This window comes from Engystomops pustulosus, chromosome 1 (assembly GCF_040894005.1).
Source record: "Engystomops pustulosus chromosome 1, aEngPut4.maternal, whole genome shotgun sequence".
Classification (NCBI taxonomy): Eukaryota; Metazoa; Chordata; class Amphibia; order Anura; family Leptodactylidae; genus Engystomops; species Engystomops pustulosus.
In genome coordinates this window covers 16,180,532-16,199,297 of record NC_092411.1, presented here as the reverse complement: position 1 = coordinate 16,199,297, position 18,766 = coordinate 16,180,532, and the positions used below count along the sequence as shown (strand labels likewise).

General features: G+C 42.8%; 1 protein-coding gene across 1 annotated transcript; it reads left to right on the top strand.

Moving 5' to 3' along the window:
* Positions 1 to 5,445: 5,445 nt before the first annotated feature.
* Positions 5,446 to 18,766, top strand: DYNAP (dynactin associated protein). The gene is made up of 9 exons (XM_072112033.1): positions 5,446 to 5,890; positions 6,655 to 6,900; positions 9,048 to 9,254; positions 10,285 to 10,518; positions 12,920 to 13,073; positions 14,188 to 14,297; positions 15,139 to 15,252; positions 17,797 to 17,943; positions 18,039 to 18,766. The coding sequence occupies exons 1-9, from the start codon at positions 5,798 to 5,800 to the stop codon at positions 18,171 to 18,173; spliced, it is 1,440 nt and encodes a 479-aa protein (XP_071968134.1). The 5' UTR covers positions 5,446 to 5,797; the 3' UTR covers positions 18,174 to 18,766.

The window sequence follows — 18,766 nt, the reverse complement described above, 5'->3', positions numbered from 1 at the left end:
ACATTCCCTAAACCATGACACTTCCTCCACAACCTTTCACTGACCTCTTTACACACTTTGGATTTAGATTTTTCCCAGTTTGTTGACAAACATAATGGGGCTCATTTACTAAGGGTCTGAATCGCGCACTTCTGTTAGGTTTCCCGACAATTTCCGACTTGTGCCGAATTGCCCCAGGATTTTGGCGCTTGCAATCGGATTTTGGCGCATCAGCGCCGGCTTTCACGCGACAGAAATCGGGGGGGGGAGGGGGGTGCCAGTCAGACAACCAGTCGGATTCGGAAAGACCGTGGAATTTAAAAAACGTTTTGTGTCGCAAGATCAAGCACTCACATGCACCGGAAAGAAGAAAGTGAACTACGGCGGACCTCGGCGCTGCAGCGATATCGGGAGCACGAACTTAGTTTATCCCGGCAGACCCGAATCCTCTGTCCAAACAACATGCTCCTCAGCAAAGGTGAGTCTAGTCCATCAATGATATGTTTGATCACTGCCGAGTGGACCTTCAGTCCAAATGCTCTTAAACATCGAGACATTGGGCCACATTGACTTAACTCCGTGGGCCAGTTTGCTGTTGCACTTTGCATGTTCTTTCTAGTGCAAACTGCTTGCACAGGTATTTAAAAAGTGTGTTGCAGCTGCACTATTCTTCACGCAACACAAATTTCTGCACTGAAGGGGGGGATCTGGTGCACATTTGGACCCTGCACCACATTTATTATGCAGAGTCCGACAGAAGTGTGTCACATAGCCCATGTTAAAGGTGCACAAAAAAAAAAAAAGTTACTGCGCTCTGTCAGCACACTGCAGGGGGCACCAGATTCATGAATAACAGGTGCCAGAAATCATGAATCTGGCGCCCCCTGCACACTACACAGGACACTGCACATAGTACACACTGCACTGTTCTCAGTAAATGGGCCCCAGTGTGTATGAGACAGATCCTTACCCTGTCTAGTGCTGAACTGATGAGCAATTCCATCTGTAGCGATGAAACAATTACCCATGGAGATTCTCCGCATTATTCTGTTCTCTCTTGCAATTGTCTTTCGGGGGCAACCAGCCTTCTTGGCGGACTCTTTGTAATGTTGTAAAGATACAATATTCTAGAAATCACAGAATTGGAACAACCAACTTCTCTTGCTATGGCGGATGGGGTCGCCCCTTCGTTCTTCACATGGACAATCTTCTGATGAAGGGTTTCAGTCACTTTGGAACAGCAGAACATTTTTGAAGTGAAAACTGGAAAGTGAGGTTACATCGGGTCCGTCAGATAATTTAGGAAATTAGCACCAGGTGCCGGATTAACACAACTTGCAGGAATCTAAAAGCGTTCTCTAATTTTGATCGACGTCTTTTACAATTAACTCATATACATTTTTATTCTGTGCTTTAGAATAATTGCAATTCACGAAATAAGCTCAAAATATTGTTATGTTACTCACGTTAGGATATGTTCACGTAGCGCTACACAATCACCTGGACATTTCGGAAATTCTGTGTTGTTCCCCAGTGTGGGGCAGATTTACTTACCCGGTCCATTCGCGATCCAGCGGCGCGTTCTCTGCGGTGGTTTCGGGTCCAGCCGGGATTCATAAAGGCAGTTCCTCCGACGTCCACCAGGTGGCGCTGCTGCGCTGAAGAGCATCGGAACACACTCAAGTACACCAGCCTATTCCTAATGAAGGTAAGTGCAAGCTCCGCGACACTTTTTTTTTAAAAATGCGGTGGTTTTTCGGAATCCGTCGGGTTTTCGTTCGGCCACGCCCCCCAATTTCCGTCGCATGCATGCCAGCGCCCATGCGCCACAATCCGATCGCGTGTGCCAAAATCCCGGGGTAATTCAGGGAAAATCGTCGCAAATCGGAAATATTCGGGTAACACGTCGGGAAAACGCGAATCGGGCCCTTAGTAAATGACCCCCTGTATGTTTATAACATTTAGGACTCCATTTTTCTGATACAGCTTCATTGACATAGGTGTAAAAAAAGTAGATACCTGCAGCTGCCACCAGGGGGCAATAATTATAGGTTAGAATTGTGGTCAATGTATAAACAGTGTAGAATAAAGGAAAGGAGGGAAATGTCTACCTGGAACCTGGATGATCAAACATCAATAGAAAAGAAGGTGCTTATTCTAGAACACCCTATACATGACCTATAGTTACCAAGTGACTATTAAAATTTTACTTTATTTAAATTTAATTTAATTTTTATTTTACTAAAATGTTATTTTTTTGTACACTCATAATAAATTAAAAATCAACTAGAACTCTCGCTATTGTGTCCTTTTTATTCGTTTTTTTTATGTATGTAGTCACTTGTCGGTTTGTGCTACAGAGTATTATGAATAGTCAAGTGGCAGAACGTGTCATTCATTATATGTCACTATTATTATTATTATTATACAATGTAATTCACACAGTCTGACTCTTCCAATTGAAGACACTAGGTGGCACTGTGGTACCTGCAGCTGCCACTAGAGGGCAATAATTATATGTTATATCGGTAATTGTGATCAATGTATAAACAGTATGCAGTACGCTCCCATACTCCCCCTAGTGGTGCCTGCAGGTATTCAGCATTCTATATTTTGTTGGGGTTTTTCTGAGATTGCATCAATATTAGTCTGGCTTGCAAAACTCCTGCTGATCTGGGCAGACACAGAGACACATTTTGGATAGTGACTATGCTGGGGATTGCACCCCCAGTTGATTGGTCAGGATAGTCCGCATTGAAGTCCCACAATCCCATATGCCTTGCTCATTGCTCTACCTGTCCCTCAATAAATAAGGGGAAAACAAGATTCTTGTCCCTGCATTTGTGGGAGAACATCACCAAATAAATTATGCAAAGAATAAGGGATCAGATTCAACATCCCTTCTTTTCTATATCTTTATAAAATATGTGGCTGGGCCTGCCATGATCAGGGTAGATAGATAGATAGATAGATATGAGATAGATAGATATGAGATAGATAGATATGAGATAGATAGATATGAGATAGATAGATAGATATGAGATAGATAGATAGATAGATAGATAGATAGATAGATAGATAGATAGATAGATATGAGATAGATAGGAGATAGATAGATAGATATGAGATAGATATGAGATAGATATGAGATAGATAGATATGAAATAGATTGATAGATAGATATGAGATAGATAGATAGATATGAGATAGATAGATAGATATGAGATAGATAGATATGAGATAGATAGACAGATAGATAGATATGAGATAGATAGGAGATAGATATGAGATAGATAGATAATAGATAGATATGAGATAGATAGATAATAGATAGATAGATATGAGATAGATAGATAGATAGATATGAGATAGATAGATAGATAGATAGATATGAGATAGATAGATAGATAGATATGAGATAGATAGATAGATATGAGATAGATATGAGATAGATAGATATGAGATAGATAGATATGAGATAGATAGATAGATATGAGATAGATATGAGATAGATAGATAGGAGATAGATAGATAGATAGATAGATAGATAGATAGATATGAGATAGATAGATATGAGATAGATAGATATGAGATAGATAGATAGATAGATAGATAGATAGATAGATAGATAGATAGATATGAGATAGATAGATATGAGATAGATAAATAGATATGAGATAGATAGATAGATGTAGGAAAGAGGCAGCACTCCGGGGTACGTGAAAAACGGGTGAAGCTTTATTCCATGTGCAACGTTTCGGCGTTGAGGCACGCCTTTTTCAAGCATGGAATAAAGCTTCACCCGTTTTTCACGTACCCCGGAGTGCTACCTCTTTCCTACATCTACCTACACGGACCCTGGCCAGGGTACCTACGGCTGCTGCACCCTAAGTCCACCTGTGCTGCTTCGGACTCTTCTCTTTTTTGTACATAGATAGATAGATATGAGATAGATAGATAGATAGATATGAGATAGATAGATATGAGATAGATAGATAGATAGATAGATAGATAGATAGATAGATATGAGATAGATAGATAGATAGATATGAGATAGATAGATATGAGATAGATAGATAGATAGATAGATAGATAGATAGATAGATATGAGATAGATAGATAATTATGAGATAGATAGATAGATATGAGATTGATAGATAGATAGATAGATAGATAGATAGATAGATAGATAGATAGATAGGAGATAGATATGAGATAGATAGATATGAGATAGATATGAGATATATAGATATGAGATAGATAGATAGATAGATAGATAGATAGATAGATAGATAAATAGATAGATATGAGATAGATAGATAAATAGATAGATATGAGATAAATAGATATGAGATAGATAGATAGATAGATAGATAGATAAATAGATAGATAGATAGATAGATAGATAGATAGATAGATAGATAGATAGATAGATATGAGATAGATAGATAGATAGATATGAGATAGATAGATAGATATGAGATTGATAGATAGATAGATAGATAGATAGATAGATAGATAGATAGATAGATAGATAGGAGATAGATATGAGATAGATAGATAGATAGATATGAGATAAATAGATATGAGATAGATAGATAGATAGATAGATAGATAGATAGATAGATAAATAGATAGATATGAGATAGATAGATAGATAGATAGATATGAGATAAATAGATATGAGATAGATAGATAGATAGATAGATAGATAGATAAATAGATAGATAGATAGATAGATAGATAGATAGATATGAGATAGATAGATAGATAGATAGATATGAGATAGATAGATAGATATGAGATTGATAGATAGATAGATAGATAGATAGATAGATAGATAGATAGATAGATAGATAGATAGGAGATAGATATGAGATAGATAGATATGAGATAGATATGAGATATATAGATATGAGATAGATAGATAGATAAATAGATAGATATGAGATAGATAGATAAATAGATAGATAGATATCCTGTTGCTGAGGACTGTGCTGCTGTTTTTTTCTTTTTTAGATAGATAGATAGATATGAGATAGATAGATAGATATGAGATAGATAGATAGATAGATAGATAGATATGAGATAGATATGAGATAGATAGATAAGAGATAGATATGAGATAGATATGAGATAGATAGATAGATATGAGATAGATAGATATGAGATAGATAGATAGATAGATAGATAGATATGAGATAGATATGAGATAGATAGATAGATAGATAGATAGATAGATAGATATGAGATAGATATGAGATAGATAGATAGATAGATAGAGATAAATATTGATAACTGGATAGATGGAAGACCTTTAATTGTTACTAAAACACAGGGCAGAGGATGTAGCGATGCAAATGTTGCAGGATCTCGGTGTCTGATCCTCTTTGCATTGTACACATTTCCCTGTATATATATTTCTATCTATGTCTGTGCAGAATGTTCCGTACACAATGATGTCAGGGGACAGTGTATCATCCCTTTATTGCTGGGTTATAATTGTCCTCTGATGATGTTCTCTGCACATGATCTGTGTACAGCTCCTGTTATCAACTTTTTGGAAAAGTGAAGAAAGTTGAGTTTCTTCCCTGTTCCTGCAGAGCATTGCCAGATCAGTGAGTCACAGTCTGCAGCCATCACCTACAATCCGCCCAGTCCTATGGAGACAGAGCCATTGGCTGCCGCACACTTACCTGCAGCATGTATGACACAAACTGCACTTGTTTCCTTGTGGGTCTCCTATAAAAAGGTGTTCAGTGTCTTAGAGGAGCAGACCTGAGCACACACGTCCCTCTGACAACTCTGCCTGGCCACCATGAACAACCCCGGCTTTGAGCTGCAAGAGGATGGACTGGAGAGAAATCACTCCAATATAAAACTACAGAAAGACTATTATCAATGCCGACATGTAAGTATCAGACACATCAATAATCTATCTATCTATCTATCTCCTATCTATCTATCTCCTATCTATCTATCTATCTATCTCATATCTATCTATCTATCTATCTATCTCATATCTATCTATCTATCTATCTATCTCATATCTATCTATCTATCTCTTATCTATCTATCTATCTCATATCTATCTATCTATCTATCTATCTATCTATCTCATATCTATCTATCTATCTCATATGTATCTATCTATCTATCTATTTATCTATCTATCTCATATCTATCTATCTATCTATTTATCTCATATCTATCTATCTCATATCTATCTACCTCATATCTATCTATCTCATATCTATCTATCTCATATCTATCTATCTCATATCTATCTATCTATCTATCTCACTCACATCTATCTATCTATCTCACTCACATCTATCTATCTATCTCATATCTATCTATCTATCTATCTATCTATCTATCTATCTATCTATCTATCTATCTATCTATCTATCTCACATCTATCTATCTCATATCTATCCATCTATCTATCATCTATCTATCTCATATCTATCTATCTTATATCTATCTATCTATCTATCTATCTATCTTTCTTTCTTTTATCTGTGTATCACAACTATATCTATGGAATATCTATCTGCACAAACTTATTCACCTGATATAAGTTTGAGAATTGAGAAACTTCTGACATGTTAAGGACACGGCTACTACTGACCGCGAGCCATTATCATGGACTTTTCTGTCTTCTTCTTACAGGAAGAGAAGTCTTGCTCTCTGATGAAAATATTCTTGGTCTGCTTCCTGGCTTGTGTCATAACCACGGCCATCGGAGTCCTGATCCTAAGTCTCCTGTACCAGGGTCATTTCGATAAGAGGTCATCTAACTCCATAATGAATCCAGCCGCCCCAGGAACGGGTAAAGACCCCCCACAGGGCAGCAATAACAGCAATGCCGCTACCAAGCCCCAATTTTTTTTCATGAATCAGCTCGGTAAATCCAAGGTAAGGAACTGACCAGTGGAATCAGGGTCCTGGTGGCTCAGGGGGTTCTACTGCTGCAGAGAAGCATTGGAGATGCAGGTCACATCATGTATCTTCTGCTTGGGAAATGTCAGCTACCAGAAAGCTTATCTGCACAACCAGGGCCGGCATCAGCACTGGGCATAGCAGGGCAAGTGCCGGGGCCCAGAGGTGCTGAGGGGGCCCACATAAGGCTGTACATAAGGAATCCATGGGGGAATGGGGAGTGTATCTAATGAATCCATAGGGGGTGAGGGGGCTTTATATAAAATAACCATGATGGGTCTGTTTGGGATGATAAACTAGGAATTTTTTTTAGGGAACAGGAGACTGTTTTAGTTTCTGAATTTTTAATTCCGCCATGTGAGCTCACTGCAAAGGGGCCCACTGAGGCTATGTCACCCACGGGCCTACTGAAACCTGGAGCCGAACCTGTGCACAACCACTGTAATGTGAACAGCATAAAAGAGGGAGACCATCCCTTCTGTTCCAGGGCCGGGACTGGCCAGGTTCTTGTCTCCTGATGGTCCAGGGCTGAGAGAATCATGGGGGCCACAACACAAAGTCCGTGTCCTACCCAGGCTCCAAATACACAGGAGCTTCCAATAATATTGGGTTCAGAGATAAAGAAACTTCTCTTTTTCCCCCTCTCTCTCGCTCTTGTGTTCTTTCTTTTCTTCTTTTTTCTATTGTTTTTTTCCCCTCTTTTTCTCTTGTGTTTCTTTCTTTCTTTCTTGCACATTGTTTCATTATTCTCTCTCGTGTTCTTATTCATTTTTTGCATTCCTTCCTATTCTTACTGTTTTCTTTCTTTTACCTTTTCTTCTTTCTTTCTATTTCTTTCCTCTCCTTCCTTTTAGATTTGTACCTTTGTTACAATTGTTTATTTTCATTCCTTCTTTTTTTATCCTTCTCGCTGTTGTGTTCTTTCTTTTTTTTTTCTCTCTCTACTCCACTCGTGTTCTTTCTGGCTCATTCTTTCTTTGTTGTCTCTCGTTTTCTTTCTTTTTCATTCGTTTTCTATATTTTTCTCTATTCTTACTGTTTTGTTTCTTTTGTTCTTTCTTATTTTTCTATTTCTTTCCTCTCCTTCCTTTTAGATTTTTTACCTACTTTGTTACAATTATTTTGTTTCTTTCCTTTTTGTTCATTCTCCTCTCCTCTTGTGTTCTTTCTTTCTGGCTCATTCTTTCTTTATTCTTTCTTTTTAATTCCTTTTCAATATTTCTCTCTATTCTTACTGTTTTCTTGCTTTTACCTTTTCTTTTTCTTCTTCTTTTCTCTCCTTCGTCTCATGTTTTACCTTCTTTGTTACAATTGTTTTCTTTCCTTCTTTTTTATCCTTTGTTTCTTATTATTTCCTTTCTTCTTCTTATTTCTTTAGTCTCTTTAATTTCTCTTTACATTTTATACTCCTTTTTTGTATCTTGTTTTTCTATCTTTCTTTTCCTTTCCATATTTATTTCTTTCATCTTTCATTATCTCCCTCTCTCCATATACAGGCAGTCCCCGGGTTACATACAAGATAGGTTCTGTAGGTTTGTTCTTAAGTTGAGTTTGTATGTAAGTCGGAACTGTATATTTTATCATTGTAATCCCAGACAGAATTTTTTGGGTCTCTGTGACAATTGGATTTTAAAAATGCTGGGTTGTCATAAGAACCAGGATAACAATAAAGCTTCATTACAGACACCTGTGATAACTGTTACAGCTGATTATTGTAGCCTAGGACTAAAGTACAATAATTACCAATATCCAGAGGTCCGTTTGTAACTAGGGGTCGTCTGTAAGTCGGGTGTTCTTAAGTAGGGGACCGCCTGTTCTTGATGTTTCTGCAGGTCTCTCCAGGACGAGGTTTGTGAAACATTATATCATGACCTCCTTCTGGCCGTCCATTCCTTACACAAACCTCCGTCATGTTATTCCACTCACTGATGGAAACCGTTCTCTCAGCTAAATCCAGTGTGACCCGGTACAATCCCTCGGTTCTGTTTGAGAAACCTACATGTGCTTTAAAGGGAATGTTGTCTATATGATAGTTCCTATTTCTGGGCTCCTAATCATCAAACTGTCTCTTTTCAGCTCCGTCTTGTCAGATTGTATAATATTCAGTGTCTCTCATATTCCAGGTGTTTGCATTTGAAGGAGGGGAGATCCAGTGGGCCCGGTACCGCAACAACCCCAAAGACTATCCCCAGGAGAAGGACATGCAATTTGGTGTCAGCATCAACCAACATCAATCTAAAATGACGGTGGGGACACTAAAGATCGTCAGTAAAGGACTCAGAGCCCCACATTGGCATTTCAATGCCAACGAACATGGGTTCCTGGTCCAGGTAAGAACTTCTTATGGATTCCTATTCCAGGATTCTAGAATGTCCAAATCCACTAAGGACGTGTCCTCACACTGCCCCTCCTCCCCTCTGGTCACTATTTATCTGGAGCTGTCACTCAGAGTAGAGAAATGCTACTGTGGCTCACTTCCACTCAGAGAACTAAGAGCACAGCAGTGTGAGGACACACCCCCAGTGCACTTGAAGAAGCTACATTCCTGGACTATATGACTACATTTCACAGTCCTGCTGCTGCTAACAAGATACACAAAGGTGTACATCTCTCCAGGAATAATACCTAAGACTAGTGACACAGAGCACAGATCGCAGCAGTGTGAGGACACACCCCCCTAGTATAATCCTGGATTATAAATCCATGTATCACAATCCTTATTACACATCTCTCCAGGGACCACTGTCTGTAGGGAGCACAGAGCACAGCAGTGTGAGGACACATCCTTGGCAACTTGGATAAGCTACAATTCTTGAATACAAATCAATATTTAACAGTCCTGCTGTTACAAACGAAATACACAAAGGTCTGATTACAAACCTCTCCAGGGACAATACCTATCGAAGGTTGCAGAGAGCACAGAGCGCAGCAGTGTGGGAACACAACCCCAGTATAATCCTGCAGTATAAATCCATACATCTCAATGCTGCTGCTGCTAACAAGATACACAAAGGTCTTATTACACATCTCTCCAGGGACAAAGCATACCACTGTCTGTAGGGAGCACAGAGCACAGCAGTGTGAGGATACATCCTTGGCAACTTGGAGAAGCTACAATCCTTGAATACAAATCAATATTTAACAGTCCTGCTGCCACACACGACAAACACAAAGGTCTTATTACACACCTCTCCAGGGACAATACCTATCGAAGTTTTCAGAGAGCACAGAGCACAGCAGTGTGAGGCCACACCCCCAGTGACACCAGCTCTCCAGGGACAACACTGGCTGCAATCTACACGGTCACACCTGTCGACTATTTCCTTTTTAAGACATATATAAACCTTGTGTATTGGACAGGGTAAAGCCTGGATCGGAGTAGTAGATGATGGTGGAAACGATGTCACCACCTACAACGTCACAGCTGGCCAGGTCATCTTCTTCCCGAAGAACACGCTACACTGGGTGAAGAACGTGGGCGATGATGACTGCCTTTTTGTCCTCTTCTTTACTACACATGACGAGCTCAGTACTCTGGATGTGGACGATGCATTTTACATGACCCCGGAAGACATAGCTTCCAGGTCTTTAAAGGTGAGTTACATATTTATACTCCTTAAAGGGGTTACCCAGGCATCGTCCTGTGGATAGGGCCTAACTTACTAATCAGTGGGGGTCTTAGTGATGGTACTCCCACGGATCTCGAGAATGGGGGGGGGGGGGTGTCGTACCTCTGTGGTGGGAGCAGCTGTATATATGGCACATAAGCAATGGCTATCCTGATTGCTACACATGGTGCACATATCCTTATCACGTATCTAGCTTATTGTGAACTGACTCTTCCTAGTTATAATAAATATATGAATGGTCCATACAAAAAATATGGTGGTAAATTGTTCCAGATTAATTCAAATGAAAAGACGAGGGGGCACTGTCTCCGCCTGGAGAAAACAAGGTTTAATCACCAGAGGTGACAGTTTTTTTACTATGAGAACTGTCAATCTGTGGAATAGCCGAGCTCAGGCGCTGGTCACAGCAGGGACAGCAGAGGGCTCAGGCGCTGGTCACAGCAGGGACAGCAGAGGGCTCAGGCGCTGGTCACAGCAGGGACAGCAGAGGGCTCAGGCACTGGTCACCGCAGGGACAGCAGAGAGCTCAGGCGCTGGTCACAGCAGGGACAGCAGAGAGCTCAGGCACTGGTCACAGCAGGGACAGCAGAGAGCTCAGGCACTGGTCACAGCAGGGACAGCAGAGAGCTCAGGCACTGGTCACAGCAGGGACAGCAGAGAGCTCAGGCACTGGTCACAGCAGGGACAGCAGAGAGCTCAGGCACTGGTCACAGCAGGGACAGCAGAGAGCTCAGGCGCTGGTTACAGCAGGGACAGCAGAGAGCTCAGGCGCTGGTCACAGCAGGTACAGCAGAGGGCTCAGGCACTGGTCACAGCAGGGACAGCAGAGGGCTCAGGCACTGGTCACAGCAGGGACAGCAGAGAGCTCAGGCGCTGGTCACAGCAGGGACAGCAGAGAGCTCAGGCACTGGTCACAGCAGGGACAGCAGAGAGCTCAGGCACTGGTCACAGCAGGGACAGCAGAGAGCTCAGGCGCTGGTCACAGCAGGGACAGCAGAGGGCTCAGGCGCTGGTCACAGCAGGGACAGCAGAGGGCTCAGGCGCTGGTCACAGCAGGGACAGCAGAGAGCTCAGGCGCTGGTCACAGCAGGGACAGCAGAGGGCTCAGGCGCTGGTCACAGCAGGGACAGCAGAGGGCTCAGGCGCTGGTCACAGCAGGGACAGCAGAGGGCTCAGGCGCTGGTCACAGCAGGGACAGCAGAGAGCTCAGGCGCTGGTCACAGCAGGGACAGCAGAGAGCTCAGGCGCTGGTCACAGCAGGTACAGCAGAGGGCTCAGGCACTGGTCACAGCAGGGACAGCAGAGGGCTCAGGCACTGGTCACAGCAGGGACAGCAGAGAGCTCAGGCGCTGGTCACAGCAGGGACAGCAGAGAGCTCAGGCGCTGGTCACAGCAGGTACAGCAGAGGGCTCAGGCACTGGTCACAGCAGGGACAGCAGAGAGCTCAGGCACTGGTCACAGCAGGGACAGCAGAGAGCTCAGGCACTGGTCACAGCAGGGACAGCAGAGAGCTCAGGCACTGGTCACAGCAGGGACAGCAGAGAGCTCAGGCGCTGGCCACAGCAGGGACAGCAGAGAGCTCAGGCACTGGTCACAGCAGGGACAGCAGAGAGCTCAGGCACTGGTCACAGCAGGGACAGCAGAGAGCTCAGGCACTGGTCACAGCAGGGACAGCAGAGAGCTCAGGTGCTGGCCACAGCAGGGACAGCAGAGAGCTCAGGCACTGGTCACAGCAGGGACAGCAGAGAGCTCAGGCACTGGTCACAGCAGGGACAGCAGAGGGCTCAGGCACTGGTCACAGCAGGGACAGCAGAGAGCTCAGGCGCTGGTCACAGCAGGGACAGCAGAGGGCTCAGGCGCTGGTCACAGCAGGGACAGCAGAGGGCTCAGGCGCTGGTCACAGCAGGGACAGCAGAGAGCTCAGGCGCTGGTCACAGCAGGGACAGCAGAGGGCTCAGGCGCTGGTCACAGCAGGGACAGCAGAGGGCTCAGGCGCTGGTCACAGCAGGGACAGCAGAGAGCTCAGGCGCTGGTCACAGCAGGGACAGCAGAGAGCTCAGGTGCTGGTCACAGCAGGGACAGCAGAGAGCTCAGGTGCTGGTCACAGCAGGGACAGCAGAGAGCTCAGGCGCTGGTCACAGCAGGGACAGCAGAGAGCTTCAAGAAGGGGCTTGATGCCTTTTTACACCTAAATAACATTGATGGCTATGTTATATAGAATGGTTTCCCCTAAATCCCTTCCTCATCCAATCCCTACCCTTCCTTGGTTGAACTTGATGGACAAGTGTCTTTTTTCAAACGTATAAACTATGATACTAGTTGATATCATAGTATCAGATTTTATCAGATTTTTCCCCACTTTTTAGCCAGCAGGTGGCGTAAACTTCATCAGAACCTTTATGAAACCAAAAGAAGACCAGGCGATCAATCTACCCAAAAACTTGGCGGAACTGATCCAAAATGCCAGCTACGTTCAGTCGAATTCCACAGATGTCTGGAAGTATTTTTACGACTTAAAAGGTACATATTGTATACGTCCTTTAAATAGGATTCAGTGGGGGAGATTTATCAGAAGTGTCTGAGAGCAGAACTGTTCTAGTTGCCCATGACAACCAATCAGAGCTCAGCTTTCATTTTCCCAGAGCTGTTCATAAAATATAAGCTGGGCTCTGATTGGTTTCCATGGGCAACTACAACGGATTTACCTCGAATAACTCTAATAAATGTCCCCCAATGTACCTGCCCAATAGACCCTTGCAGGAGGCTCCATACATATAAGAAGGGGGGTTCCGCTTTAGTTATTGTTACCCAATACAAGGCCATACGAGGCTGCGTATTACTGTGTGCTTTCCCGAGAAGGGCTGAGGTCATGGTAATGTGTCGTAATATTTACTTTCCTGAGTCGTTGATTTCTTGGGAAATGTGAATGTTGCCCTTTTTTCTGAAGAAACTAAGCAGATGTTGGGTTATTTCATGTCTCGGCTTTCAAGAAAACGCTGACACGCCATCTATACGGGCGTCCGAGGTGGAAAAAATATCACAAAGTCCTGAATGTGAGACCTTATAAAAAAACGCTTCTCCTGAGTTTACCTTCTTCAGGACAATCTGGGGTCATACAGCAGAAAACTTCTGTAAGGATCAGCTTCAGGACAAACACTTTGGTTTTCCGAGCCCAATCTCCAGGGCTAACATCTGGAATTTTGTGGCCCCATTACACTCATAATGTTGTGTCCCCCCTCATCCTAGTACAAATTACAATATACTGCGACAAACTGATCACATTCGTGACTTATCATTGCTGAATTTGCCCCAAGATGCCTTCCCCTTCCTTCCAGAACATTTCCACACCGCGCCCCTAAAAAAATACAGCAGTTACTTACAATAAAGTCCGCCTTCGAAACAAACACTGCGCTCCTAAAAAATACATATTTAACTTTTGTCCTTGAACGGTTGATTTTGTCTGCAGTGAGTACTAAAGCAATGGGTCACAGTGCTAAGGAAAGTGGGCCCTGATGGAGGCCCAACCCATTTGCTTTGAGGACAGGACATGCAATGACCGTCCCAGCAAATTCAGGACAGTTGGTGATAGGGTCGTTTTTTCCAGATTATTTCATGGATATGTGGTATATTTCAGGGTCTAAGGAGTTCATCTTCCCGGGAGGAATCATACAGTGGGCACGCTACCGCAAAAATGGAGCTGGTCTTAATGAAACAGAGAAAATCTACAGCGAATCTGTCAATTCTGTAAGTGCTCGCTGGGTCATCAAGTTATGCTGTTACTGGTTATATATCTGGGGATTCGTTAGGTAAGGCAGCTAATGAATTAATCTTTGAGGTCTTAGGTCTGGGGTGATATTAGTTTCATATCTATTATCTTTGTGGGTCTAGGTGGATGATAAAGGGTTAATACCTATTATCCCTGCAGGTGTAGGGGGATGATCATGGTTCAATATCACTTATGCCTGGAGGTCTAGAGTCATAATGGGTTCATATCTATTATACCTAAGGGTCTAGGTAGATGATGAATGGTTAACTTCTATTATCGGCAATATTGATTATCCATGGGGGTCTAGGTGGATCATGGGCTCATATCTATTATCCCAGGTGGTCTAGGTAGATCATGATGGATTGTTAATATTGATTATCCCTGGAGGTCTAGAGTAAAGATGGGTTCATATCTATTATCCCTGGTGGTCTAGGTGGATGATGGGTTCATATCTATTATCCCAGGTGGTCTAGGTGGATCATGATGGGTTAATATTCCTTATCCCTGGAGGTCTAGAGTGATGATGGGTTCATATCTATTATCCTTGGGGGTTTAGATGGATGATGACAGATTAATATCTATTATCCCTGGTGGTCTAGGGGGATGATCAAGGGGAAAAATGGATTATCCCTGGAGGTGTAGAGTGATGATGGGATTATATCTATTTTCCCTGGGAGTCTAGATGGATGATAAAGGATTCATATGTATTATCCCAGTTGTTCTTGGTGGATGATCATGGCGCAATGTCTATTATCCCTGGGGGTCTAGGGAGGTTAGAGTGATAAGTATAACAAGTAAACACGTCCTATTGTCTTCCAGCACACGGACACTCTCACTCTGGGTACCCTGCGGATAAAATCCAATGGTCTGAGGCAGCCACATTTCCACTTCAATGCACATGAGATGGGATACGTCATCAGCGGGTGTGGACAAGTAAGTGCCCAGCCGAAAATATAGTGGGGGCATGGAAGCATTTTCCTTCAACAGCTAAATTGGGAACATTTGTGACAGCTCCTACACGTTACACATGGGGGCATATTTATCAGCACCACGTCAGAGGCCTGAAATAATCGCTAATGGTAGCTGATTGCTAGCACTTGCCATTATCTGCCCCAATCCGCCACCATCACGCGCCGGTGTGCTTGTTGCACCCGCCGATTTTTCACTTGTGTATCCACATTATTTACAGGGAGAGACAGGGAGGCAGTACTAACTGTGCGTAAATGACTTATAGGGAGGTGGTACTATCTATACATAAAACAATTACATGGAGAGACCAGGATGGAGTACTATCTCCACCTACATCATTTACAGTGAGAGACAGTACTATCTGTACCTAGATCATTTACATGGAGGCAAAAGGAGGCAGTACTGTCTGTACCTACATAATTTACAGGGAGAAACCGGACTATAATACTATTAATGCCTACATTATTTACTGGGAGAGACAGGAAGGCATTACTATCTGTATCCACATTATTTACAGGGAGAGACAGGAAGGCAGTACTATCTGTATCCACATTATTTACTGGGAGAGACAGGAAGGCAGTACTAACTGTATCCACATTATTTACAAGGAGAGACAGGGAGGCAGTACTATCTGTACCCACATTATTTACTGGGAGAGACAGGATGGCATTACTATCTGTATCCACAATATTTACAGGGAGAGACAGGGAGTCAGTACTATCTGTACCCACATTATTTACTGGGTTAGACAGGAAGGCAGTACTAACTGTATCCACATTATTTACAAGGAGAGACAGGAAGGCAGTACTATCTGTATCCACATTATGTACAGAAGGGACAGGGAGTCAGTACTATCTGTACCCACATTATTTACAAGGAGAGACAGGAAGGCAGTACTATCTGTATCCACATTATTTACAAGGAGAGACAGGAAGGCAGTACTATCTGTATCCACATTATTTACAAGGAGAGACAGGGAGGCAGTACTATCTGTACCCACATTATTTACAGGGAGAGACAGGGAGGCAGTACTATCTGTACCCACATTATTTACAAGGAGAGACAGAGAGGCAGTACTATCTGTACCCACATTATTTACAAGGAGAGACAGGGAGGCAGTACTATCTGTACCCACATTATTTACAGGGAGAGACAGGGAGGCAGTACTATCTGTACCCACATTATTTACAAGGAGAGACAGGGAGGCAGTACTATCTGTACCCACATTATTTACAAGGAGAGACAGGGAGGCAGTACTATCTGTACCCACATTATTTACAAGGAGAGACAGGGAGGCAGTACTATCTGTACCCACATTATTTACAAGGAGAGACAGGGAGGCAGTACTATCTGTACCCACATTATTTACAGGGAGAGACAGGGAGGCAGTACTATCTGTACCCACATTATTTACAAGGAGAGACAGGAAGGCAGTACTATCTGTATCCACATTATTTACAAGGAGAGACAGGAAGGCAGTACTATCTGTATCCACATTATTTACAAGGAGAGACAGGGAGGCAGTACTATCTGTACCCACATTATTTACAGGGAGAGACAGGGAGGCAGTACTATCTGTACCCACATTATTTACAAGGAGAGACAGAGAGGCAGTACTATCTGTACCCACATTATTTACAAGGAGAGACAGGGAGGCAGTACTATCTGTACCCACATTATTTACAGGGAGAGACAGGGAGGCAGTACTATCTGTACCCACATTATTTACAAGGAGAGACAGGGAGGCAGTACTATCTGTACCCACATTATTTACAAGGAGAGACAGGGAGGCAGTACTATCTGTACCCACATTATTTACAAGGAGAGACAGGGAGGCAGTACTATCTGTACCCACATTATTTACAAGGAGAGACAGGGAGGCAGTACTATCTGTACCCACATTATTTACAGGGAGAGACAGGGAGGCAGTACTATCTGTACCCACATTATTTACAAGGAGAGACAGAGAGGCAGTACTATCTGTACCCACATTATTTACAAGGAGAGACAGGGAGGCAGTACTATCTGTACCCACATTATTTACAGGGAGAGACAGGGAGGCAGTACTATCTGTACCCACATTATTTACAAGGAGAGACAGGGAGGCAGTACTATCTGTACCCACATTATTTACAGGGAGAGACAGGGAGGCAGTACTATCTGTACCCACATTATTTACAAGGAGAGACAGGGAGGCAGTACTATCTGTACCCACATTATTTACAAGGAGAGACAGGGAGGCAGTACTGTCTGTACATAAATCATTTACAAGGAGAGACATTATTTACAAGGAGAGTCAGTGTAGAAGTACAAGGCTGGGTTAGTACTGTACTCCATGTAATGATGCACCTCACATGACTCGCTGCTATATATGTGTGCACATTCTTACCGCACATAAGGCAACACATCTCCAGCACATTGTACAGCAATAACTAGAGATCCGCCTATAGGAAGCCCCTGCCACCTTATCATTCCCACATAAACTCAAGATTATATTTTGTTTTCCAGATCGGAATCGTTGGGGACAGACCGGTCCCGGATTTCTCGGTCGGTATCGGCGATGTCTTCTTCTTTCCCATTGGAACTCAGCATTACATCAAAAGCATATGTGATGAAGATCTCTTCATGATCCTGGCCTTCAGTACTGGAAACCAGGTGCGGGATTATAGGGATTATATTCCAGGAGGTTGTTAGGATTTCTTGTTTCCTCCGATGTATAATCTTCTATTTGGCTTCTTGTATCTCGGCAGCTGGAAACACTAGATATGGACGATTACTTCCACGCAACGGCCGACCACATCCTCGCTCAGTTATTCTTAAAGAAACAGGAAGAATTTAAGAAGATTCCAAAATTTAAGGAAGACCAAGCGGTGAATTTGCCATAGACATTGATACCAACCCACCGACCGGGGCCTAAAATCTCTACCCCTCGTATATAGGACAGACTCCATTTTTCCCGGTGGCTTGATGGCAACGTTGGGTCCTTCAAAGACTTGAAATGTTTTCAGACTTTTGGAACGTTACGACGGAACTCGGAAAATTAGAGATTTATGGACCATAAAACGAATGGACCAAATGTATTTATTCAATGTGATTTTAAGAGTGAAGGACTCTGGGAAGGAGAAATGTGATCAAAGATGTAACCTGAATGATAGAAACCTCATAATGAGGTATAACTGGAAGCTGTTAGGCCAGAATAGATTGTGATCCTTGTAGTGGCCAAGAGCCGCCATTGCAGCGGATTCTCCTATTCACTTCTTTGGGTGTAGAAACAATAATTCCTGTAACAATGCCATTAATTCATGATATATAATATTATACATATAGGGGATCATTTACTAAGGGTCCGAATCGCGTTTTTCCGATGGGTTATCCGAATATTTCCGATTTGCACCGATTTTTCCTGAATTGTTCCGGGATTTTGGCGCACGCGATCGGATTGTGGCGCATCGGTGCCCGTATGCACGCAACGGAAATG